The 26942-nt window shown below is 35.0% G+C and overlaps 1 protein-coding gene across 6 annotated transcripts in view; it reads left to right on the top strand.

The window, feature by feature from the left end:
• The window catches only part of PDLIM5 (PDZ and LIM domain 5), a 218492-nt gene that overhangs the window by 166685 nt on the left and 24865 nt on the right, over positions 1-26942 (top strand). For 5 of the 6 annotated variants that reach the window (XM_036026317.1, XM_036026309.1, XM_028505746.2 and 2 more), the window contains one exon: positions 9024-9211. In XM_036026317.1, coding sequence (XP_035882210.1) covers positions 9024-9211 — 188 coding nt within the window. Of the gene's footprint in view, positions 1-13; positions 146-9023; positions 9212-26942 lie in introns of all 6 variants that reach the window. The other variant, XM_028505743.2, reaches the window with a different exon arrangement.

Below are 26942 nucleotides of genomic sequence, written 5' to 3'. Positions count from 1 at the left end.
AAATGCTCACTAGGCTCTCCAGTCCTGAAAAGTATCACTCACTCCTGGATGCATTTTGCATCAGCCCTGTTTCCAAGCCTTTAGCTTTTTCGTATCTCCAATCCTCGAGGAAATCAACTGGCTCTATCCAGGTTAAGAGAACAAGGTACCATGGGAGCAGATTTCACAGCAGTGATTTGCTGTAAAAGCTTCTGCTTTCTGTAACACTTAACCACCATATTAACAGGCCAGATGTGAAAATCCTAGAGCTGATTTATGTCTGGCTTTAAATTCACTATGATTTCAATGCAATGCTAGTGTATAAGCATGTTATTTTGTATGATTAACTTGCCTTTTAACCCTTTGTGACATATTTTATTAGCATACTTGGTGTTTGATATGAAATTATGAGTAATTGTGCAAGTATTTAAATTATAGTAGAACCCTGTCTCTTATTGCATGGATGTAGCTATATTAGAATAGTTGAATGTTTAGTAAGATACAACTTTATACCTTTTGAAAAAAATGATAAAGAATAATAAAATAATTGGTTTTGTCTGGCTGCTATAATTCTCAAATATGAAGGCTCTTCTGGGAAATACTGAAACACAAAAATTAATTTTTCTTCTAAACTTATAGCAAAAATTATTAAGCATAGTATAAAAAATAAATATATCCCAAGTGTTCATTATTAAAGGTGTAATCTTAATAAAGTACCTGTATGAAATGATTTCTTACAGAACATGAAATTAATGGGAGAGTGTACAACTGTGACTGTAGTTAATAAAAGCCTGATATGATATAGGCACTCTATTGATCATATGTTTATATCCTACCCACAGTTATTCAGGTTTTCAATATACTTAATTATAATTCCAGGTAACTTTATAAAGACAGGGAGGCATTTAAACAAAAAGAAAGATTGTTGTACATTTTGCTTTAAGAAAAAATATCTGGCCCTGACCAGGTAGCTCAGTTGGTTAGAGCATTGTCCTGATATGTCAGGGTTATGGGTTTGATCCTCAGGCAGGGCACATACAAGAAGAAACCAATTAATTCATAAATAAGTGGAACAACAAATATATGTTTCTCTTTCTCTTTTTCCCTTCATCTATCTCTAAAATCAATAAATAAAAAATTAAAGGAAAGAAAAATATCCAAAATTGCTCTATCTTTGTGGAATTAGAGCAATGTGGAGTATTAAAGGAGCAGACATCTTTCATTGTCAGGGCTAAGCCTGTGTACAGTGACAGGTTACAGACCATACTTGGAATAATCTTCCCATAAAAGCTCCTAGTACATTTTTTTAAAACTAAATGGTCAGTGGCATGTTTTGAGAACAAATGGAGATGGGATGAGGAAAAATACTGGCTCTGTGAAAACACTTCTCCATTTGTGGCATTCAGTTATCTTTGTATTCCAGTAAATTATTTTGCTCTCACTGTTTAACAAGAAAAGAACAACATAAAAATTCTTGCATACTTTGTTCAATTGGAGAATTTCAGTGCTTTTCATTTATTGTAAAAGTAAGAACAGTTCTATAACTTTTTTGTACACAGCTATTACATATAGGGCAATCTATTATCTTTCAGCAGGGATGAAGCACTCTAAAATAAATAAGTCCTAAATACTTTACCCTTCAAGTCAAGCATCTTGCTACTTAAATAAACTTCTTGTTTAAAAATAAAAGGTGTGTCTGCAGTTATGGACTGACTAAGTGTTAGTAGTTATTATCACTAGTTTTTATTAATAGCAACTGGCACAATCTAAATATATTTAGATATTTGAGAAATGGCCGTGGTCTCTACCAGGTAAGCTAGTTGGCATTCTGGAAAGTGGGAATGCGGATACCCTGGGGGGACCTTGCTAACTCAGTGAGAAGGGTACCAAAAAGAGCAGTTGGGGTAGTGTCAGAGATGTTTTATCTTGGATTTTTGCTTTTGTACCACAGTAATCTTTAAAATTATAATAAAGCATAGTATAATAATCAAATGTTTCTTGCCATGATAGTATATATAGCATTTTGAATTTTGGTACAAAAAGTCTAAGTTAAAGAATTTAGGGCTTCCAGGCAAGATGGAGGCATAGGTAAACATGCCTTGCCTCTGTGCACAACTATAGCATAAAATATAATTAGACTGCAAAACGAATATCACCCAGAATTGTCAGAAAATTGAGGTGTGTGGAAGTCAAACAGCCAAAGATTTAAAGAAGCCACATTTATCCAGACAGGCCATGCTACTAAACAGGGAATCAAAGCAGCTCTACCTGATACACAGAAACAAACACAGGGAGGCTGTCAAAATGAGGAGACAAAGAAGTATGGCCCAAATGAAGGGACAGAACAAAACTCCAGAAAAAGAACTAAATGAAATGGAGATAAGCAGCCTATCAGATGGACAGTTCAAAACACTGGTTATTAGGATGCTCCAGGAACTCATTGGGTTCTTCAACAGGATAAAAAAGACACAGGCAGCAATGAAGGTTGCATTAAGTGAAATAAGAAAAATTTATAGGGAACCAGCAATGGAGTGGATGAAGCTGAGAATCAAATCAATGATTTGGAGCACAAGGAAGGAAAAAGTATTCAATCAGAACAGCAAGAAGAAAAAAGAATTTAAAAAAATGAGGATAGACTTAGAAACCTCTGGGACATCTTTAAATGTACCAATGTCCATATCATAGGGGTGCCAGAAGAAAAAGAGGAAGACCTACAAATTGAAAACTTTTTGGCAAAATAATGAAAGAAAAATTCCCTAATTTTGTGAAGGAAATAGACATACAAGTGCAAGAAGCATAGTCCCAAACAAGATGGACCTAAAGAGGACCATGCCAAGACACCTCATGATTCAAATGCCAAAGGTTAAATATAAAGAGGGAATTTTAAAAGCAGCAAGAGAAAAGCAGAGAGTTACCTACAAAGGAATTTCCATAAACCTGTCAACAGATTTCTCAAAAATACTTTGTAGGCTAGAAGGGACTGGCAGGAAGTATTAAAAGTGATGAAAAGCAAGGACCTACAACGAGATCACTCTATCCAACAAAGCTATCATTTATAATTGAAGGGCAGATAAAGTAAAACGCAGAGAGTTCATCACCACCAAGCCATTATTGTATGAAATGCTAAAGGGACTTATTTAAGAAAAAGATCAAAACAATGAACATTAAAATGGCAATAAATCCACAGCTATCAATAATCGAATTACAAACTAAGCAAACAAGCATAACAGGAACATGATCATTGGTATGGAGATCATTTGGAGCATTATCGGTTGGGAGGGGGAAGGAATAAAATGGGGGGAAAGGTGCAGGGATTAAGAAGTACAAATTCGTAGATACTAAATAGATAGATGTTAAGAACAGCATAGGAAATGGAGAAGCCAACAAACTTAAGTGCATGACCCATGAACATGAACTACAGGGGGGATTGCTGGAGGGAATGGGGGTACTAGATGGAGGAGGGCAAAGGGGAGGAAATGGGACAACTGTAATAGCATAATCAATAAAATATATTTTAAAAAATTAGCCCTGGTTGGTGTAGCTCAGTAGATTGAGTGCAGGCCTGCAAACCAAAAGGTTGCCAGTTCAATCCCAGTCAGGGCACATGCCTGGGTTGCAGGGCAGGTCCCCAGTTGGGGGCACACAAGAGGCAACCACACAATGATGTTTCTCTCCTCTTTCTCCTTCCCTTCCCCTCTCTCTATAAATTAATACAATCTTTAAAAAAATAAAATAGGTTAGGATAGTAAAAGAAGGAATTTTGCTTAGGAAAACACACTGGTAGGAAAAAATTGTAAACAGATTTCTGGAAGGAAGGAGACTCATGACTCCCTTATATGTCCTAATTCTTTTATAGAGTTCTGACAGAGAATTCTATAAAGTAAAAAGTTGGTTATAATTATGACCCTTGCAGAAATATTCCTTTCCTACCACATGAGAGTCTGTATATTAGTACATCACTTTTTTATAAGACTTTAGCTATAAGTTGTTTAATTTAAACCTTGATAATTAAACATATGCTGTACAGTTAGCTTTTTAAAAAAATCTAAATATGTAATTAGAATAAAAGTCACCTTAAGAACATTCTTCAGTTTTTCCTTGAAAATAGACCTAAAATTTCCAACTGTTCTCAATCTGCAGCAGAAATTTGTTAAAACAGTTGAACAAATGTGGGAGAGGAATGTAAACTCTAGATAAGTCAGATTGCTGACACTGAAAGTAAACTTCTCTTCCTTTTTCTGTTTTTCCTCATTAGCTCCATTTTTAAAATAAATCTTTGCTTCATTATTATATTTTCCTCCATTTTCAGTTTTTGAAATAAAAAACAAAAACTTTGGTATTCTTGAAATGGAAATAATATTAGTTTAACATTTTATTTCCGTGTGTTTATTTGGCAAATTAGTGAAAATTATTTGATATTTAGTTTCTGTGGCATGACTCAAGGGTATTTATGGATTTATTCTGGTTTCCTCATTAGGGTCTTTTAGAAAGCATTTCAGTTTTGTTCATAATTTAGGTATATCTTAAACACTTTAAACTTAGAAAAAAATTATGAGTCATTATTTTAGAAATAAGATATGAATCTAAGTAGTTATGTCATTATATTAATAAATTAGTCATTAATTTAAAATATTGTGCTGTTAATATTTATTGATAACATTTTATTGTCAAGCATAAAATAATATGGCTAATGACTTTATTTATTCTTTAATATTTAGTACATGGTACCTAAAGTTTATGTATTTTCTTTAATGATAGCTAATAGTTAAAAATTAGGAAAAAACAGATTTTTAGATATCTAGGCTTCATATATTTAGATATACGATTGTCTAGCAAAAACCAATATTCTTGCATTACTACATTAAATGTTTTTAGTAAATAGAGGTCCCCTGAGAATATTGAACTCTACTGATCAATCCCGAATTTAATGGAACATCTTTCTTGCTTTCTATTTGAACACCCTTTGAAATTTAAACATTTTAGGACTTTTGGGAAAAAATATATACATGATTATATACAAAAGAAACAAAAAATGAAAACATTTTGGGGGTTATGAGATACTTATTAAATGGGTATTTTAAGAAATATTGTCTGTTATTTAAAATTGAGTTGAGGAAACTAGCTTGTATCTGTTCTCAAAACCCTGAAACAAAACAACCACAAACTACTTTTAGAAGCAAAATCATTAGTACAGATGAGGGGTTTTTATTTAGTAAATGTACTTGTTGCTAGGTATTACAGGATGTGTCATTTCTTGAGTGTATGCCATGTGCTTAGCACTATGGTAAGTACTGTATGTGTATTACTTTGTTGTATTTTATTTATTTCTAATAATAACCTTTGAATAAAAGTAACATTTTCATCTCATTTTACAAATGAAGAACCTTAAATAGGGTTAAGTAACATTCCCAACATCATAGTAAAGGCCCAAACCTTAGTTTATAATATAGTGGAGAAGATAAGATACATAAAAACGTTACTACTAATTTTTTTGAAAACCCTGGTTATTACAAATTGAAATGTAACTATATGCCATGCAGTTAATCTGTGCCATGAGCTGAAGGAAGGAGTGTCTTCTTTTAGAAGACTGTGTGATTAAATGAAATCCATTAATTGCATAGCGTGGGACACAGTACATGATGGGTAGTATTGTTACTACTACTACTTATGGATAGGATTTGGACCAGCGCAGGTGGAGAATGGGGACAGGTGTCTTCTGTGTACAGCCTGGAAAAAAATGGAGAACTGTGGACAGAGAGGAGGCATGGCCAGAATATAGTTTGTATAGCAAAGTGGTAGGAGATATCTACATCTTAGAAGGCGGTGAATGTCATGCAGAAGTATAACTTCGCCCTCCACGCTCTAAATGGTTAAATTCATTCTACTGCATCTTCATCCTCTGATTGAGTACCTTCTGGAGGCAGATCTCTAGTGAAAGGTGTTGTTAGGAAACAGATTTTTTCCCCCTGTTGACAGTTTTTCATATTAGGAAGTACTTCCTTTTATTGGACCAAATCTCTCTCACTGTAGATTCAACTCAACATTAAGGCAAACAATGTATCCATGTTGAGTGAATTCACTATCACATATTTGGGGATTGCTTTTCATGCTTCTCCTGAATTTTTTTTTGTATCCTGGGCCAACATTGCTAGTTCTCTAACCAAATTTCATTAGGCTTGGCATTGACTTCCTATCATCCTGGTCCCTTTCTTCTAAGTAAGTTTGTCTGACAACTCCCCCTAGAATTAAATTTTAATTCTTTCAGCTTATTAAATATTAAATGATGATTTGGGTTCTGTTTTTGTTTCCATATTATATTTTTTTGTTTCATCTGGAATTTCTAGTATTGCTTATTCATACATTTTCTTCTCAGAACTGTGATTGTGTGATTATTACTTATATTTTTCAAATCCACATAAGTAATTAACCCTAAAATTAAAATGACCTGTACTGCCCTGGCCAGTGTGTCTCAGTTGGTGGAGTGTCATCCTGTAAACTCAAAGGTCATGGGTTTGATTCCCAGTCAAGGCACATGCCTGGATTGTGGGTTTGGTCCCAGGTCTGGGCCCATGTAAGAGCAATTCCCAGTAAGGGCGCCTAGGAGAGGCAGCCAATCTATGTTTCTCTCCCACATCAGTGTTTCTCTCCCTAACTCTCTCCCTCCATTTCCTTCTCTCTTAAAAAATCAATAATCAAATCAGGTGAGGATAAAAATAATAATGATAAATACAATAAAATGACCTGTACTTATGTATTACTTTCAAAAATAATTAATTTTTATTGTCTAAAATTTTGAAAATATTTTATTATTTGAATATATTAATTAACCTTTTATATGTTAAATTCATATTCCATGCCCTAGAGTATGTTAAGCTCTTTGTACATAATTATTTAAGACTCATGGAACACTTATAAGCCAAGTATTATCCCCACTTAAAGTTTAGTAACTGAGGCTTAGAAGAGTAAAAATTGTCCCTCACAAAGCTTTTAAAAGGTGCTCATAACCATTTTACTATAATGCTGAAACTGTTTCCTTTAATATTATTTGCTGTCATCTTTATTGGTAATTGTGTCCAGCATTTCCATTAAGTAAGCAATCTTTCACTTTTTATTTATTATAAAAATTATTAGAGTGCTTAAATTTTTCATTGTATGGTATGTTTAACATCAAGCGTGTTTTAGTTTTTCATTAAACTGATTAGAAATGATAAAAGAAGGTGGTGTGACTCTATCATACTTGAATTTGAGATAACAATATTTCAAAAAAGTTAAAATAGCTCTGGTGTGTATGATTTTTCAAAAGTGTTCATTGTTGGAGGTGCCCTAAGACCACCCCCAAGTTTGCTGACTCACTGGAGGACTTACAGAACTCAGGATGTAGTTGTATACATGATTAAGATTTATTCCAGTGGAAGAATACAAAGCAAAATCAACAAGAGGAAAGGCATGTGGGATCAAGCCTGGAAGAAATGAGACTCCTGTTTCCGAAAGCCCTCTCCCAGTGAAGTCTAGCAAGACATGCTTGATTCCTACAGTGATGAGAGCTAACAAATGGGCCAAGTGTTGTCTGCCAGAGCAGCTCATTAGAAACCAAGTACCTAAGACAAGGTTTTTATTGAGGCTCGTTATGTAGGCACGCTGTACCTAATTCATACTGAAATTCCAGACTCACAAAAGGAAAGCAAGTATTTAGCGTAAATAACATTGTTTATATAGTTGAGGCAGTGAGTAACTCTTATCTTTAAGAGAAAGTTTTATATGACTGTAGGGAACTGTTTATGAGCCAGGTTCCCAAAATGCCAGTCAAAGGCCAATCTTGCAAGTGGGCCTTCTGCTGGATAGGTTGCCTCATGCCTGCTTAGTTAGGTGTTATCCAGGATTCAAGAGGCATTGGGGAAATTAGGTATTCTTGTTTATTTATTAGTATAGTGGATGTGATTGAATTTGAAATTTCTCTTCCTTGAAATACTCTCAACCTAAAAGGTATATTTAAGTGTATTTATTTCATTGAAGTCATTAATATAGTATCCTCTCTTTGTTAGTCTTTTGTTCCAGCTGTTGCTCTCAGATATTGAGGAAATTTAGTTTTTCTGCGTAGAATTATCTATAAGCAGTACCTCAATCTTTATTGAAAAGCTAGTAGGATTTATAATTATTGCTGCTGTTATAACTTATTATTATTATACTTCATTTGAGAGAAACCGTCATAGTGTTGTATCATTCCATTGTGCATATTTTATAATTTGAGCTATCATAAAAAATTTTGGAAATGATATGTAATCATAAATAACAAATAACTGGGTGAAAAAAAGTATGATCTAAAAGAAACTAGAGCCAGCACTGATAAGACCTCCTGTTGAGCAAGTATCTCTGATGGGAAATGGACAATGCTGGTCTTGTCTCTTGTTTTCTTGTATTGTGAGCACAGAATAGAGCAGTGCATGTTCTATAGCCTGGGGGTGGTGTTCCTTGTTTACCACTGTGTGGCCAGTGTATAGCACAATGTCTGGCAGATAATAGGTGCTTAAATATTTATTAAATGAATTAGTAACTGAGTCTGTGAATGAAAAGAGTGACTCATGAGATGTCAGAGAAAGTTAGTTCATAAAATACCAGAAGAATGTGGGAAAGGGGAAAGAAACATCTGTGCCATTTTATAGAGATTTTCAGATATTCTTTAATAATGAATTATTTTAATCTGATGATTAAGTGTTTATAGAGAGGAACAAGAAGTCAGTTTATTGTTTAAAAGGGTTGGCTGTATTAGTTTTTCAGTAGCTTAATTTCTCATTGAAGACATTTTAAAGAGAATTTCCAAAGTGTTGAACAAATGAAACCTACTTTCTGTTTTGTTTTGGTTTATTTAGTTTTGTTTTAAAGAGAGGCAGTCCTGATTATGGTTTTAGAAGTTTGTTTTTTTTTAATATCAGTTAATTGATTATTATTTTTGTTTTCCTTAGAGATTGAATAGATTGAAAAAAGAAATAATCATTGCTAAGTTAGCTTGCCACCATTTCACCAAAAATGTTTTATTTTCTTTCCAGCAATACCCAGGAGCCTTCTCAGCCATTTGCTTCATCAGTAGCTTCAGCACAGCGCGTGCCTGAGAGGCCAGAAAGCCCAGCGTTCGCCAGACCGGGGGTGGCCAGTCTCACAACTGCCACTGCCTTCAAGCCTGTGGGCTCCACCAGCAGTGTCAAGTCACCAAGCTGGCAGCGGCCAAACCAAGCAGGTATGACAAAGAAATCTCTAACATTTTGCTTTTCCTAAGCGTAATTATGAAAACGTGTTTCAGGGTATATAATAGAATTAATTGGTGAAACCCATTTTCAACCATCTAAGATTTTAAAAGGACTACAGAGAATAGCTACAGCTGTTTTCCTCTTGAAGTGGTTCATAAACATTTTCTGTATGTTATTGCCATTTGCTATTCATAACTATAGAGCTGGGCATTTCCTTGTTTTCCAGATTATTTGGGAAGCATGTGTTGTGGATGGTAAATCTAGGGTCTCATTAATGAACTGTATTGTCAGAAGGTTATCTCGGAAAATATAACATTTTAGTTTTGATGGTATATGCAGAATTAACAACAGAAGCATTTAATGTCATCAGACAATTATTGAAGAAAGGATCTTCAACTTCTTTTCCTCTGAAGATTCACAAGGCAGAAACGGAAAGAGGACATAGTACTACAAAGAGCATTTGAATGGTGTTAGGATGGAACAACTTAGGGTCAGTCTGCAAACGAGTTTTCATTCACTTCTGTAGATGAATAGCTTTAAATAAAGTCACTTAATAACCTCTTTGATCCTCAGTTTTCTGATCTGCAGAATGTAGGAAGACTCTCAGAGTGAACAAAGTTTGTAACTATAGGACTAAAGTAACTGTTTTAACAGGAAGATGGGACTCTACATAAATGTTGCCAATCCCACACTCAGCTTTCATCTCTTCCCGTCCTTCATACTGCCCCTGGATGATCTCTCATCCAGATTTCTTTTGGTACCTAGTCACAGTCCTCTCTCCTGAACTTCACATGCTCAAACCTCGTTAACCTACTTGCTGTTTCCTGATGGTTCCTCAAATGCAGCGTGTCTGAAATGTCATTATCTGTCTCTGGGAATGGGACACCCACCCAGTCACCAAAGCTGGATTGTGAGCTTGAAACCTCACACTCCACTCCCCTGTTCTCACAGTAATTAACACCGAATGATTCTGCATCTCAGTATTTCTCAAATTTTTTTCCTCTCCATTGCCTTGTCATTGCAAACAACCTGTAACTGATTTCCCTGTCTCCTTCTCCCACCATCAGTCTGTCCTCCATACCCCAGCAATGATTTGTCTAAAACTCTGGTTTGACTCTGGCTCCAGCTGTCTCCACAAGCTCCTCTCCCTGCTGCTCCCAGATGGATGTGATATAGACTATTTTAAAGAAAGAACATTTTATTATTTTGAAAACTTAAAATATTTAGACTAATGTAATTAACCTTTGAAATTTCTGGACTGTTAATTAACTTTGCAAACCTGTTCTTTTGGGGGGAAATTCTGACAGCTCAGCCCATACATTTTAAGTTATTTCCATTTACTTAAAGCTTATCCATGACAGTAGAGATTTGCTGTAAATATTTTGTATGTACATTAAAATAAGTAAAATAATTCAGAAAAAAATTTGGTAAGGTAATTAGAAGGGAAGAAGAGAGTATTTCCTAAAAGAGTAAGGGAAAGACTAACTTTCTGAGATAGGAACTGATAAAAGACACAAAGTATATGTACTGTGGAGGGCAGAAAATAATATATACTGCTTTCGGAAACTATGGTCAAAATAGCACTTTGCTTATTAGAGGGAAAAGGAAAAATTTCACTTGATGTGAAACTCCGAGAGAATACACTACAGCAAAACTACCACAAGAGGGTGACAGACTCCTTCCTTCTCTGAATAATCGAGGCAGGCAGATAATGCAATTACAGTCATTATTCACATGGTCACTATTTAAAATATACTGTTTACAAAACATATAAATGAATTTAATTTGAAAAACAACGGTATAAAACATTAGACAATATATAACATTATGAACCATTAATATCATAAAAATTGAAAATGTTTTGCCATTGTAGTCATTGTTGAGTTACATCATGATGCTTACTGAGCTCAAATCAGAAGGTATTTGCAGAACACCTGCTATATCTTGCTCTAAGTGCTACACACTGACACTTGATGAGTTGTTATGTTATATATAAAAGTATTTATTTTACAATATTTTGTAAAAACTGTAATAAAAAATTCCCAGCTCCCCGAATTCTTCTATTCTACTCTAATAGTATCTCATATTTTAAAACAAAACAAAACACCTCAGAATCTATTCTTAGTCTTATAAACAGTTTCAAGAGCTTCCTAATGCAAATGAAAAGTTATTTTGATTTAGAAAGTGGCAGGCGCCTCATTATGGGTTCCTATGTTCTTACAATTCACCTGTGAAAACTGCAGTGCCAACAGAGGGATGCAGAACTAGAAGGGCCAGTTGTGGGCTAGTGTGGAGTTAGGTAAAGCACCAAGGCAGGTGCCATGACTTCTCTCACCTGAGAAATTCAGCCTTCTTTCTCTTCATAATTCACAGCTGTGCACTAGTGTGGGTGGAAAAAAATGAAAACAATTTTTTTATTTTCCTATCCCCCATCACCAAGGAGCAACTATTGCCAGTGATGTCATTTTAAAATAATTCCTACAGCTGGGTGGAAGAAGTGGGATCAAAATCACTCAAGTGCAGTCTGTGACCCACTTGGTTGATCCTGAAATCAGTTTAATGGACCATAGACAGTATTTTCATTAAAAAATGAAATAGAAAATATAAGAATATTTCATATGCTAAGGAAAATGTTATAAAATGTAATTTTAAGTAATATATGTGTATATAAGTAAGTGTATTTGTACACGTACAAACATATTTTGGGTTAGAAGGTAAAATAGATTTCATACTGTAGTTTATGGTTAAAAGTCTGAAAGTCATTTATTTAAGTAGTATTTTAGTCATACTTTGTCCTTTGGGTTGACTAATGTGGTTGTGAACTGATAGCTTAGGGAAAAAGCCTGCATTGAAAGGGCTAATTGAAAGTTCAAGACCTACTAGTGCATTCTGAACCTGTCTTGCATTTCTGTTACCTCCACTGAAGTTCTGGCTTTAAATCTTTGATCATGATTTCACTTGTGGTGTTGTACAGTGTGTCTTACCCACAGAGAGCTCTCACAAGAACACAGTAATGCTGTTCCAGTTGATAAATAGGAACTAGGTATATGTAACAGCATTATAGTTTAGATTGGATCACCTTTTTCTCAGGCATATAGTTTAGTATACATATGCAAGCTTGCCAGTGGCTGCCAAAAAGCTAAATATTTTAGGATGGAAAATGTTCTCAAAAGTTCATAGTCTAAATGAAAGTATTGAGATATAAGAGAAATCCTGGCTGGCGTAGCTCAGTGGATTGAGCATGGGCTGCGAACCAAAGTGTCGCAGGTTCGATTCCCAGCCAGGGCACATGCCTGGGTTGCAGGCCACAGCCCCCAGCAACCGCACATTGATGTTTCTCTCTCTCTCTCTCTCTTTCTCCCTCCCTTCCCTCTCTAAAAATAAATAAATAAAATCTTTTTTAAAAAAGATATAAGAAAAGTAAGAATCCAGGCTTGAATTTTATGTAAGCTAGTAAACTTACTTCCTGTTCACCTTGTCTTTGGTTAGATTTCCATAATTCAGATGTGATAGTCCATTTAGAAATGTTGACTTGATCTAGAAAAATACATGATAGGTGAGATTCTTCTTGCCATTTTTCAGAATTGGGGACTTGCACTTTTTTTGTTATATTTTAATTCATTTTATTTGTATGTCTTAATTGATTTTGGAATGTTTGAAACCTTCATATTGTATATAATTAATAAGTGGTTAGATAGATATTTTCAAAACTTTTGTAAATTTAGTGGTGTAAGTTGAAAAGTATGTTCCTGTGTTTATGTAGGTGACCTAATTTGCTATGTAATGTTTTTCCTATATTCTGTTTAGGTTATGGATACCAGATTAGTTCATTGGATGCAAGTATATGTATAAAATATTACTGTCTTACCAAATGTAGTCACATGTTTTTCACAAATACAGTATTAGAGGCATAAAGAGCTATCACATGTTGGAAGCTCATCAGTTTTCTAACTTTAAATGTGTACAAAATGAGGACGACTCATACAGGGGTGTCCAACCTTTTGACATCTCTGGGCCACACTGGAAGAAGAGTTATCTGGGGCCACACATTAAATGTATAGGCACTAATGAAAACTGATGAGCAAAAAAAAAGGTTTTAAGTAAATTTACGATTTTGTGTTGGGCCACATTTTTAGCCATCGTGGGCCATGGGTTGGACACTCGCATGAGTGCTCTGCTAGATCAGGCCTATTGTTTGTTGAGCCTGGCTTCTTAGCTGATGGTGGTCCTGAAACAGAGGAAGCCCACCCTGTGGAGCTGAATTTCAGAGGGCCTGAGATGTTCCCCAGATGGAACATTCTGAGCCTTCAATTTGTTTATCTGTTAAAATAAAGGTCAGAAAAAGTCCCTTAGAGCATTCTTGTGAAGCTCAAATGATACAACGAAGTGCTTGATAGAGGATACTCAGAAAAGGCTTCACCCCTTTATTCTTTTCAGAGATAGTATTAATAACTTATACTGCTACCATCCAACAATACAGTTCTCATGTGACTTCCCTTCTTGAAAATATTTTGGGCTCTCTGCTGCCCACACGTTTACTGTTTGGCCTCTTAACAGGGCCTGTGGTCTCTTTACAACCTTATGCCAGCCTTTTCCAGCCTCATTTTGTAATATCGTTCCTTACATTCCCTATAGTCCAGTCACACCAGAGTTCATCAGTTCATATAACCCTTGGGCACACACTTCTGTGCTTTGTACAGTGGCTCCTTTTATTTGAAAAGCTTTTATACTCTTCTATCCCTGGAAAATTTCTCTTCACTCTTTAAGACCAGATGTCATTTTCTTTGAGAACCATTCATGAGCCCTATGCATAGTTGCCTATCCTTTCTCTATGTTCCTACAAAATTTTGATAATGACCTTGTTATAGCATTCAGCATGATCATTTAAACTGTTTACATATTTGTCTTTTACTACTATTTAGAGACCCCCTTAAGGACAGGGATCAAGTCTTAGTAATCTTTATTTCACAGCATCTAAACAATACCTGGCTAAGATTATGGGCCAGAAGTAAATGTCAGTGAGGGAATAAATGAGAGAGTGGATAGGTCAGTTTGTCTTAATTCTTTACATCTTCACATAATTTGAGGGATTCACAAGCATCGTTCTTTCCTCCTGAAAGACTTGAAATTGCCATGGCAGTCATTGAATAAAGGTAAATGTGCTACCTGCCAAAGGCTGCCATTAAAAACTATACATGTTGCATAAGGAGAAGGGGACTTCATGCTGCTTGAAGCAGGGAATTCCTGTAAGACTTAAAAGTTGTGAAAATAATTCGTACTATAACTAGAGCTCATTAATTTCCAGCAGTTAACAAGCTTTTAGACCTGAAGCCCTATCGCAGCATTTTACCCCTCAAAAAAATGTGGCATATAAGGAATCAAGCAATAGAATACAGAGGAAATGTTAGGGATGTTCACCCATTTTGTCACTGTGGACAGATCAACTTGGATGCAAAACAACAGTAAAATAATGGAGATGTGCAAACACAGTGCAAAGAATTAAATTAGATTGCAAGGTCCGGGTCAGAAGATGTGGAGGTCCGGATCGATCTGAAGTTCCAGTGATACAATTTTGAGGTAGAATATGCATTTGTTTATAATGGAATCCTGTTTTATGCAGGAATAAAGTGTTAACATTTATGCCTAAAAGTAAAATCACATGTAGTCAAAACCCGTGAATATTTTTAGGAAGAGGCCACCTTGGAGAGGGAACAACATATGCAAAAGCACACAAAGAACTTGGCTTCTTAAAAAAAGGGCAAGTGGTTAGTACTGTAGTGGCCAGAAAGAGCGTTGATGGGTTATTGGGGGCCTTGTCAGAAAGAACATTTGAAAGTAAGGAAGTGACACAATCAGATTTGCATTGTTAAAAGATCATTAAAGTGTTAGTGGGTTTAAAAGGTCATTATATTCACACTGTAAAAAATTAAAGATTGGGGTCATAGAGACTCTTTAAAGAGGTTGTTAAGGTAATCAGTGTAGACAGGAAGATAATGATATGACCCTAGGCAATGACAATGGCAGTGGCAGTGGCAGTGGAGAGAATTCCTCGGGCAAGAGAATGCCAAGTACTTATGCTTTAACCTGACTGGGATGTAAGTTCTGACCATTACTCTCCCAGGGAACCTTACTCCCTACAGAGTATTATTTATCCTCTGTGAAAACGTTGGTAGAGGATGTATTCAGTGTGGAGAAAATATACTTCCTTCTAAGTCAGATTATGGCAGAGAAGACTGGTTGAATATATTTTTAGTTTTGGGGGGGTTTGTTTGTTTTTAAAAACAGAATGAATATATTTCAATTTACAACTTCTTTACAACCAAACAATAAAACAGCACAGTAAAATAACAAAAACATTAATGTATCTAGTTACAAAATACAAATCTGAGTGGACTGCATCTTATAGTTGAAAAATAAGTTAAAGTTTACTTTTATAAATATCTAGTCCATTTTTATAGCACTTCCTCAGGCAAGTGCATGTATTTCACCTAAGTTAGCATTTTCTATATATTGATGCTTTCAATTCCTTATACCTGCAAATATGAGAATGGTAACATTGGCATGATCCTTACTGCACTGCATGCCTTTGCACAAAGCACCAGAACTACATGTTGTCATGGAAATAAACATTATGAGAGAGAAAAGGGATTCTCCCAAGATAAAAAGGAAAAATTCTGTAGAACCCTGATGGTCAAAGATTAAATACTTAATGTTGCTATTTGTATGTAGTACAGAAAGCTTTAAATCTGTAGATAGACTTTTAAATATTTTTCATTAATTCTGTTTTTTTTATTATTTTCCACTTTCAGAATATGTTGATTTTGAGAGCATTTGTAATGATTTAAATATATTACTATTATAAGTATTTAGTAAATAATTTATGAATTTTTACTCAAAGTCATTGAACTATACAATATTGGCTAATACTGTAATCATAATTTTCTATAGAGAAGAAAGACTGTTTCATAGAGCCATTGAAAATAAAAAGGCTTTGTTATGTTTTCTTTCAAAGTAGTGCTATAGTATTTCTAGCTATGCTGAAATCTTTTTTTTTGTTTTGTTTTCATTAGCTGTTCTCACAATGTGTTAAAATAATGCTACCTTCATGTTCTCTTTAATTGTGCATACACACAACTCCCTATTTGTTTAGGTCCTGTGATGTTGGGAAGAAATTAGTGGATTTCTTCCTTTTTATTTTTTGCTTTTATTGTTAAATGTGTCCATGGAGGCAAACATTGCAGTGAAGAAAGTAAGGGCATTTAGTTGATATTATAGTGATGTGTTCACTACACTACTACTATTGTAACATTTAGTGGTAGACATTCTTCATCTCCGATACTCCATATTGAACAAATATTAATTCCTTGTATTCTACTTATGGCATTATTCCCTTTATATGTATCATGTAATATGTATATATGCTTTTTATTACTGAGTCACTATTTTCTTTATGAAACAGTTTTAATATATGTAGTAAAGGCAAGAGCTCATAATTGATACAGACTTGTAAAAATTGGTGATTCTTTTTTAAAATATAAATTGTGTTTTGAAGAAACATAGTACAAGTAATCTGTAAACAGAAAAGTTGGAATCATTTGCAGGATTTTTAAGGACACAGATTTTTTTTTTTGGTGAAATCAAAAATGGCAAAAGATGCAAAATTACTTTTCAAAATGAATAGTTAATTTTTCCCGTTTTTCTTTTGCACTCTGTCTTGGGGAGTACTTACCATCCTTATTTGGACATTTAGAACTCAGGAATGTAATGGGTAGCCAGAAACCGGCTAAACAGCGTCTAGGAGAAGTCAAAAGAATCATCCAGAGTCCTGTGGTGATTTGAACCCAGTTGTTTTGACTAAATAGGGCTCTTTCCTGTATCACAAGAAAACATCAGTGAATATGATATTTAAGGACTAAATCTCATAGCGATAATGTAGAAAGGAGTCTTCCCTTGCATGGGGGCGGGGGGATAAACGAGTGGCTAACAACTATTAAAATGTTTCAGGTAGTCCTGGCTGGCGTAGTTCAGTGGATTGAGCGTGGGCTGCAAACCAAAGCATTGCAGGTTCGATTCCTAGTCAGGGCACATGCCTGGGTTGTAGGCCACGGCCCCCAGCAACTGCACATTGATGTGTGTGTGTGTGTGTGTGTGTGTGTCTCCCTCCCCCCCATTCCCTCTCTAAAAATAAATAAATAAAATCTTTAAACAAAAAAAATGTTTCAGGTAATATTTTCTTTGCATCTAAACTCCATTTTTAAAACATAGCTAAGATTCTAGTTAACGAACTCTTTATCATATCCTGCCTTTGCAGTTTGCTACATTTGAGCAATAAAGAAAAGCTTATTTATTCATTATGGACAGCGCTTTGGAGAGATCTGATATATTCTTTGTTCCCCCCCCCTCCCCCCGCCAAGGAAGACTCAGATATATTTGTGAGATCTGATTAGATCAAAAACTGAATGATGTGCATCTCAGTTATAAGTGGATATAAATTCTATCTTTTATTTGAAGTCTAAAGGAGATAGGGGTGAGAAAGGAAATTACTGTTTCTCCAACCATCCCAAATTTCATTGTAGGCTTTACGCTATAGTAATAAATCGAGATAACTAGATTTGCTTAGCTCAGATGGATAGATTTATTGGTTCCATTTTAAAATTTTTATATGAATAAGTAAACTGCTACCAGTTGCTTATGTTTCATCTCTTCTAATAATGTTTTATTGCCATCTGCTCCCCTGCTTTTTCACATCATTAAACTAAACAGTCCACTGGCTATAAAGGCCTGAGTGGAGCTGTCCATTGTCAAAACCTTGGTGTGAAGCATGTAAATATGCTCTATCTCTTTATAGAACAAGTAGATATTTTCATTTAGAATCATGACTCTCAGGAGAAGAAGAAGAAAAAACCATTAACTGCCTTCTTTCTTTTCTTCTAAATGTCGTCTTATTGGAATTTATTTCCATGTTGGAAGCTTTCCACTGCTGACACAAGTATACTGTTATAAAAGCTCTTCTTTCTCCCCATTTTCCTTTCAACCTGAGATTAAAATATTAAATCTTTTATAAGGAAAGATACTTGGATTTATTCATATATGCTTTTAATAAAGAATTAATACTTTTTATTAATTGATGTATATAGTTTAAACTAGAGATTGGCAAACTGGCCTTTGGTCACATCTGGGCCACCACCTGGTTTTGTAAATAAAGTTTTATTGGAGCACAGGCATGCTCATTTGTTTGCATGTTGTCTATAGGTCCTTTGTGCTACAATAGCAGAGCTAAGTCGTTTCCACATAAACCATATGGCCCACAAAATCTAAAATATTCTCTGGCCATTTATAGAATAATAATCACCAGCCCTAGGTTTAAAGCATAGGAATAAGAAAAATTATGCTTGATAATTCTGCACAATGCAGGCAGACTTTACTGGGGTCATGAGTACCCTTGACAGTACTAATGAATTGTAAGCATTTTTATTGCCTCTTTGCTTGTAACATCACCTGTAAGAAGATGAACTCCTTTGGGGCAGGAATCTTATTTTTTGGTATATCATTTGTATGTATTCTCTAAGTAGTTGTTGAATGAGTGGACACCTTTTTTTTAACCAGGTGAGAGTGTAATAATAATTAACATTAATGAAGCATATCTTACACATTCAAGGAACTGTAAGTGATCCCTTTACCTCTTCAACCCTCTCACATTTGGAGATAGTTGTTAATGTTGCTGTTTTACAGATGAGGAAACTAGGATGCAGAATGATGACATTTCTAAGTTCACACAGCTAGAAATTAGCAGAACAAGGAGCCCAAGATGTCTTAACATTAGTCTTTATGCTCAATAAGAAGGTCTGTCCAGAAAGTATCCATCCATGTAATGTGAAAAATAGAGACATTTATTGAAGAAAATACAAGAAACATTGTGTCTTTGTGCATAGGACAATGATGCCTCAGTTCCCTTCAAAGTAGGCACCTTGGGACCTCACATAGTTCTCTCATTCTCTCAGCATCTCCTCCACTGTTCAAAATCCTCTGCAAAATCTTTTGTTGGAATTGCCATAAGCAGCCCTGTTATATTTTCCTGAATCTCATCAACAATCTGAAATCTCTTCGCTTTCAAAGGTGATTTTAATTTTGGGAAAAGCCAGAAGTTGCAGGGTGCCCATCTGGACTGTAGGGAGGCTGAGTCAACTGGGAAATGTGATGTTTTGCCATATAACTCTGCACAGGATATGATGCATGAGCCAGAACATTGTGATGAAGCTGCCAATTGCCAGTTGCCCATAGCTGCAGCCATTTTCCTTATAGTGCATCTCTTAATTGATGAAGAACATTGAGGTGGTACTCCTTATTAGTTTTTTAGCCTGGAGGGGTGTACTTTGGATGGACAATACCTTTCCAAACAAAAAACACAGTTAATATGGTCTTGATCTTACTGCAACTGTGCTGCTCCTTCTTCAGGTATGAGAACCAGACAACTTCCATTGGTAAGATTGGGCCTTCATTTCTAGGTCACAGCCATAGGCCCATGATTCATGTCCAGTTATGACCTTCTTGAGAAAATCTGGTTCACTGGTTGTGGTTTGAATCAAGTCATTAGCAACTGCATCATGATGTTCCTTCTGCTCTGATAGCAGAAACTATGGAACAAATTTCTTTTTTTAAATATAAACTTTATTGATTATGCTATCACAGATGTCCCATGTTTTCCTCCCCTTTATTACAAATTTTTCCATGACACATTTCATGCCAAGATCCTGAGCCAAAATCTCAGACATGGTAGTTTTTGGAATCCCCAGATCAGCTTCTAGTTCTCACGCTGTCAGTTGTCCATCCTTGTTGATTGCAGTCTGTACAGGTTCAACATTCTCAGGTGTTCTGCTTGTTGCAGGCCTTCCAGAACATGGATCACTTTCAACAGATTCTTGGCCATCTTTGAGGCATTTGTGCCACACTTTTATTTGTGCTGCACTCATTGCATGGTCCCTGAAAGCCTTCTGAGACACCTGAATAGTTTCCACAGAGGAATGTTCAAGCTTAATACAAAATTTGATGTAGATTTGTTGCTGTGCTCACTCAGTCATTTTGAATGCCATGGCCACACAGTTCTCATGCTCGCTCAATGAGCATCTACTGCCCCCACTGACTAGTATGGAGAAAGTCGTCACAGTTCACGCATACACATTCCAGTCCACTCTTCTTGGCTGCCAGGTCACATCAATGTCACACAAAGCGTTCTCATTATATTAAACAGTCGTTGGACTTTTTCCGGACAAACCTCAGATGCTACTTCCTCTAGCATTAAGTAGCTCAACAATGTTCTCTGCTTTTAAAAGACATGAAATTCAAACATAACTTTCAATAATGATAATAAAGTTGCATTTATTTCAGGGATCTAATGACTTTAATTAAGAGAGATATCTTAGAGAATTAGTAGTGGTAATAGAAATATAAAAACTACCCCAGGTTTAAAGTTTTATAATTACTGATATGGCTTGACATAGGGAGATCTCCTTAAATATTCTTTTTTTTTTGCATCAGATATTTTTCTTTTGCCTACATTAAAAGAATTCTGTTTATATGTCTGAGGTACTTTTCTCCTTTACTTCTGAGATTAGACTGCTTTCTCACTTATATAGATGAAAATCACTGGGAAAATGGTAAAAGCAAAGCCCATTTTACTTCAGAAATAAGATATGTAAGAACTCCAGATATAATGTGAGTATAAATTTAATATATATTTTTACACTTTACTCATACAAATATGAGCAAAATTCTATAAATTTAATGTGTTAAGTAACTTCTTAGATTAGAATCTATATTGGTTCACTAGTGATTCTCTTTAGTATTTCTGAGGTCATGAATCATGCCTCAAATTTGTTTTTGTTTTTTAAAATATTTTATCTGTTTTCCCCTCTTTTGTTTATTTTCCTTTTTTTCATACCCCTACTTCCCTCCCTCCTTTTTCATGTAAACATTCACCACCCCCAGTTAGAACGAATTTGTCTTTGTACAAAACTTGAAATTGTAAGTGATATTGAGATAATTTAGAAAATACTATGTATAAGTGATAAAGAATTTCTTAATTTTTAAATGAACAGTAGTAAAACCAGATATTTTATGATCTCATGTCTTTATCTGCAAGGTAACGACTGGGTTTCTTTTACATGTGACTCTGACCAAATGGAAGTTTTCTTTGTCAATTCAGTTAGAAAGGAGTAAAAAGCAAGTCTGACTTTCCTGAATTTTGATGATGTGTAATGCAACAAATTAAAAAAGAAGAGAAGTGATTCTCATTCAAGTCCCCACACTCTAATTAAGACACTCTAGATCCAATTTAATCTGAGTTCTTAGAGTTGAAAGGCTGGTTGCTAATGGAAGAAACTAACCTTCTGAAGTTGCGGAAATACTTGATACTTAGCCCTGGGTGCACCTGTTCCAATTCTTTATGGCATACATACCAGCATTCTCCACTGCTTAGAGAAATGATAATAGTTTAATCTGTCCAGTTTTGCTTTTAATCATTGAATAAAAATATCCTTGATTCCTTTTAATAAAACTTGCAGAAACCTCTCCAGAATGTACTTTCCTCTGATCCTAGATCTTGGCTTAACTTTAAACCTTTTCTATTTGTACTGGATATGATTTCATGCCTGGATTATAGAGAGTAGACTGTTGTTTATATGTTCACCATAAGGAGCTTGACAGACAAAATGCACAGATTCTGTGCTTCTTGCCACCATCTGTTTAAGATGGCAAGGAATGGAACAGAGAAGAAAGCACTTACTGAACACGGTAGTAAACAAGTGTGTTGCCACCACTGCTACCCAGTTTAGTATGTGTAAAATTTCTACCATGCTTCTGTGCACATATTCTCTGAGATGTTGAATTACAGTGCTTTATCTCCCCAAGAGTGCCAGAGTGTAACTTTGATGTAGCCCAGTTATTTCTATGAAGACAGCATTAGCTTCAGTTTATAACAGGAACACCCCTTGCAGTTGAGAGAGTTGTTTCCCACATCGTAAAACCTCTTATATGATCTCTGTCTTGACGAGGCTGTAAATATTTGACTTTTTCCTTTTGGCAGGGCTGGGTGGGCTGAGGTGCAATATTAGTATTCTTGATAGCCTTATTTCTGACTTAAGAATGAAATATTATAGGATTTTAAAAAGAACATAGTATGGTTATTCCTAAATTTACTGTCATACCTTTTTCTCCTGCTGTATCTTAATTCACATGTAGTAGTTGAAATACTTATACCAGTACAGAGTTGTACAACAACATGGATATAGCATTCTAATACTTCAATCTTATTTTTCCTCAGTAAAAGTATTAGATCTATAATTATATTTCCCTTTCTGAGACATTTCATATAAATCCTCTTAAATGTTCTCAAAACACGAAACATCTAGCCTTATAGTCTTGTTTTAATTCACAAACTTTGCAGCCATTCATTATAGTGACTGAAAGTATGGGCAGCCAGGTTTAGGAAAGAAAGAAACATCTCTGTATGAAATTAATCTTTCACAGAATACAAAAAAGGTTAATAATCTAAGCTATTAGGCACATCAAGGCAAAAAAATAATGCTTTGACATTATTCCTCAGTCCATCCTACCAGGCTCATTAAGGAAATTAGAATAGAAGAAATTAATCATCTCAATTATCACTAGCTCCTAAACTGTCCCAGAAGTTAGTGCTTCCCAGTTTAGTTCACATTTGAGGAGATTTTTCTTCGTGTTTGCATGGGGCGTGGCAGTGACTGGCAAAGAGCTTGACTCACAGTAGGCACATGATACGTATTTGATAGGTGGTTACATGGGGGCATAGGCTTCGGAGTCAGACAGATGCAGCTTTGCATCCCAAATTGTCCAGTTATCCACTCTTCCTCCCCTTTTGGCTTCCATGACACACTCTGCTAGTTTTTCTCAAACTGCCTCTCTCTCTGTCCCAAAGTATATATATTATTTATCTTATGCCTTAGAAGCTCCTATATTTTCATGTTATTCTTTCCCAGAGCAATCTCCTGAACTCCCACAGCCGCAAATATCAACAATATGTTGAGGACTCTAGAATCAATTCTTTTAACTGAGATCCAATAGAAGACTAATACAGAGGATAATCAGAAAAAAATTTAAAATCGATTGGTTGTTTGATATTATTTTAGATGCAATAATGGTATTATCATTATGGTATTAGGTTTTTTTAAAAGAGTACTTGTAGAGATCCTACTGGAATAGTATATATTAAACGATAAATCTTAAAATTGCTTAAAAATAATTCAGAGATGCAAGGGAGTAAGTGGGATACAGGTAAGACATGATCATTTATGATATAATACATTGTTAAAGTTTTATTCTTTCTCTTAAATTTTTGCTGGTTTTTACAGTAATGAATTGGTTCTTTAGCATTATTTAAAGATGATCAAAGCAATTTTTAAAATCAGAATTGTCATGAGCTCCTGGGTTTAAACATATTGGAAATGTTTTGATCTTTTATAATTATTATTCTTACTAATGCTGAAACTGTTTTATATGCTTTGTCAAGCCCATTTGATACAATAGCAGTAGTCTTTGATAGTACCCTTGCTTTCTGATTTGACAAGATATTCTAGACATTCCTTGTTCATTTTTTTACCCAGTGCTAGAATCAGCAGTGTCTCTAAAAAGTCTGGTTCCTTTTAATGGGAAGACATTTATTTTGGTGCTGGAATCATTTACTCTCTAAACAAAGATTTATTAAGCAATATACCAAGGACCACTGTGTAACAAACAAAAAACAATGTCCCCTTCGCCTCAAGGTGTGAAGAGATAGATAATAAAAAGCAATAAAAAGAATACAGAATATGTGAGATGAGTGCTGTGGAGAAGATAAACCAATTAAAGAGTATAGAGAATGCTGGTTTGTTGGAGAGGGGGTTGCTATTTGTGTAGGATGGTCAGAGAAAGCCACATTGATAAATGGCCTTTGAGCAGAGACCTGAAGGAAGTGAGGAAACAAGCCATGCAAAAGCTGGAGGAAAGATGTCCAGGTGGAGGGATTAAAAAAACGCAAGAGCCCTGGACCAGAAGCACGCTTGCCATTTAGAGGAATAGTAAAGGGGTCTGTGGTATATGTAGTAGGCCAAGGAGAGAGGGGCAGATCAGGTCAGGGTGATAGTAGGAGTCAGATTCTATAGAACCTTCGGTTTTAGTTCTAATTTAAGGAGGAGCTATTGAGCAGAGGGTTTTGAGCAGAGTAGCAGCATAATCTGATTTAGTTTTTACTGGTCTCCATGTTGTTGGCAAGGGTGGAAGTAAGACCTAGAGGCAATAACTGCAATGAGCCAAACAAGAGATGACAGTGGCTTGGACCAGGATGCACTATGAAGCTGGTAGGAACTCATCAGGTTATGCATTTTTTGTATTGTTGTGAGCAGTTCATCTTCCAGCATCAAACTTCTTCTACTGAATAATATGTTCAACAATTCAGAAGCACTACATCTAATAAGATTAATGTACCCGAGAAGACACTACTAACATCTATTGTTACTTAAGTTTGTATTTTTGCAATATCACCACCATCCCACTCCCCAACCCCAACTGGCTTATGTAAAATTGTCAAGTAAGATTTGGCACAATGTAGTATTTTTACTTACTATATTAATAATAAGAATATTTTGCTGAAAGTTGAATAATTTGACTTGAACCAAGAGAGTTATGAATTTCTTGTGTATTTAAGTATAATCTAGCCAGTAGTTTAATGTATACACTATAATCTTCACTATTGTTGTTTTTTAAAATATTTTATTCTTTTTTCCCTCTTCATGTCAACCAGCTATTTTATTTATTTATTTTTAAGATTTTATTTATTTATTTTTAGAGAGAAGGGAAGGAAAGGAAGGAGAAAGAGAGGGAGAGAAACATCAGTGTTTGGTTGCCTGTCACGCACCCCCTACTGGGGACCTGGCCTGCAACCCAGGCTTGTGCCCTCACTGGGAATGCCCCAGGTGACCCTTTGGTTTGCAGGCCAGTGCTCAATCCGCTGAGCCACAACAGCTAAGGACACTATTTTTTCTAAGTGTATTGGTTTAGAGTTAACAGCCTTTTTTAGTACATGGATGGAAAGAAAATATATCAAATGTTCTTAATTTGATATATTTTCTTATTCTTAATATAGTTAGAAACATCTGTTTTCAGAGAATTCACAGATTGTATTACCTGGAGTTCTATTGCTCTTAATCAGTTTTCTTTCTGTAAACTCCTTATTTAGGAAAATAAGTGCTATTTAATGAGTTCAGTTATTTTTGAAACACATAGTAAATAATTAGATAATTTATAATTCCTTATTATTACATAGTATTTTATAGTATTGTATATTACATACTATGTAAACAAACCCCCAATAATGTATTTATGTGGCCCATAGTGCGGAAGTTATTTGGATAAACTTGATAATCACTTGGTTGGGCCTTATAATGATTAGAAAAGAAAGATAAATCTCAGAATAAGATTATGTTAACTAATTTTCTAAATAATGCAAACTTAAATCATCTGCTTTGGGGAAAAAAATGCAGTTAAGAGCTTTCTAAATTAAAGAAGTTTCATTTTATCTTTCCAAATAACATCACAAAGTTACCCAGTAATAGGAAGTAGATGTTCTTCTAAGTTAATGAATATTATGCAGTTCAATTTTTAAAAATTCTGTATCATCCTGGCTGGCATAGCTCAGTGGATTGAGCTCGGGCTGGGAACCAAAGTGTCCCAGGTTCGGTTCCCAGCCAGGGTACATGCCTGGGTTGCAGGCCATAACCCCCAGCAACTGCACATTGATGTTTCTCTCTCTCTCTCTCTCTATCTCCCTCCCATCCCTCTCTAAAAAATAAATAAATAAATAAATAAATAAATTCTGTGTCATTGATTAATAATGTGCAGTTCAAATAAGTTGACTTTTGTATTTCTTGGTAGTAAAATTCATGTTTAGTAAATCAGAAGTCTGTTTGCTGTTTGCAAAAGTATTACCCTTAGAATTCTCAGCTATTTCACTGTGGCAGATATTTTGAAAACTAGTAACTCAATATATTGTGGGTATTAAATTTTACTGGTACTTTGACAACTTTACATATTATAGTCTAAGAAATTATTCTACTATGCCTCTGGATGTTCCCACTAATTTATGTTTACTTATTTAATGATAATCTTTATAATTTTAGGTTTAACTGTCATAGTGCTAAAAAACAAGAGCATAGAATAATTATGAATGTATGTCATAAAAAACCTTAGAAGACTCATAAATGACTATTCTAAAGTAAATAAAAGATATTCTCACCAACACTGTTGGATTGGAAAGTAGCTAGTGGCTCTAAATTTCTACATGAGTTTTGTGCTGAAATGTATTTGATTCAAAAGAAAAAAAATGTTTTTAAAACATGATCCTAGTAGGCTAGAGAATAGCCACAAAAGAAGCCAAATTTAATGGAAGTAGCTCAAGATTAAGCTTAAAAGGAAAACTTCCTAATGTTTCCACTGTCACCCCTTACTGACCCATTCATTATTCAGTTAGAATAAATCCCTTAAATTTGGGAGGACTTAGATTGGTAGTTTATGAAATGGGCTAATTCCACATTGCGACTAAATAGTTCTACTGGGATTTTAAAAAGAAACATTACAAATAAGAAGATTGTCATCTTTAAGCTGCTACTTCAAAAGAGATGTATTTTGTCTGCCTTAATGTAGGTGATTTTTAGGATG

Source organism: Phyllostomus discolor, chromosome 1, assembly GCF_004126475.2.
Source record: "Phyllostomus discolor isolate MPI-MPIP mPhyDis1 chromosome 1, mPhyDis1.pri.v3, whole genome shotgun sequence".
Lineage (NCBI taxonomy): Eukaryota > Metazoa > Chordata > Mammalia > Chiroptera > Phyllostomidae > Phyllostomus > Phyllostomus discolor.
The sequence above is the reverse complement of the archived record's forward strand: the minus strand, read 5'-3'. Positions and strand labels throughout refer to the sequence as shown.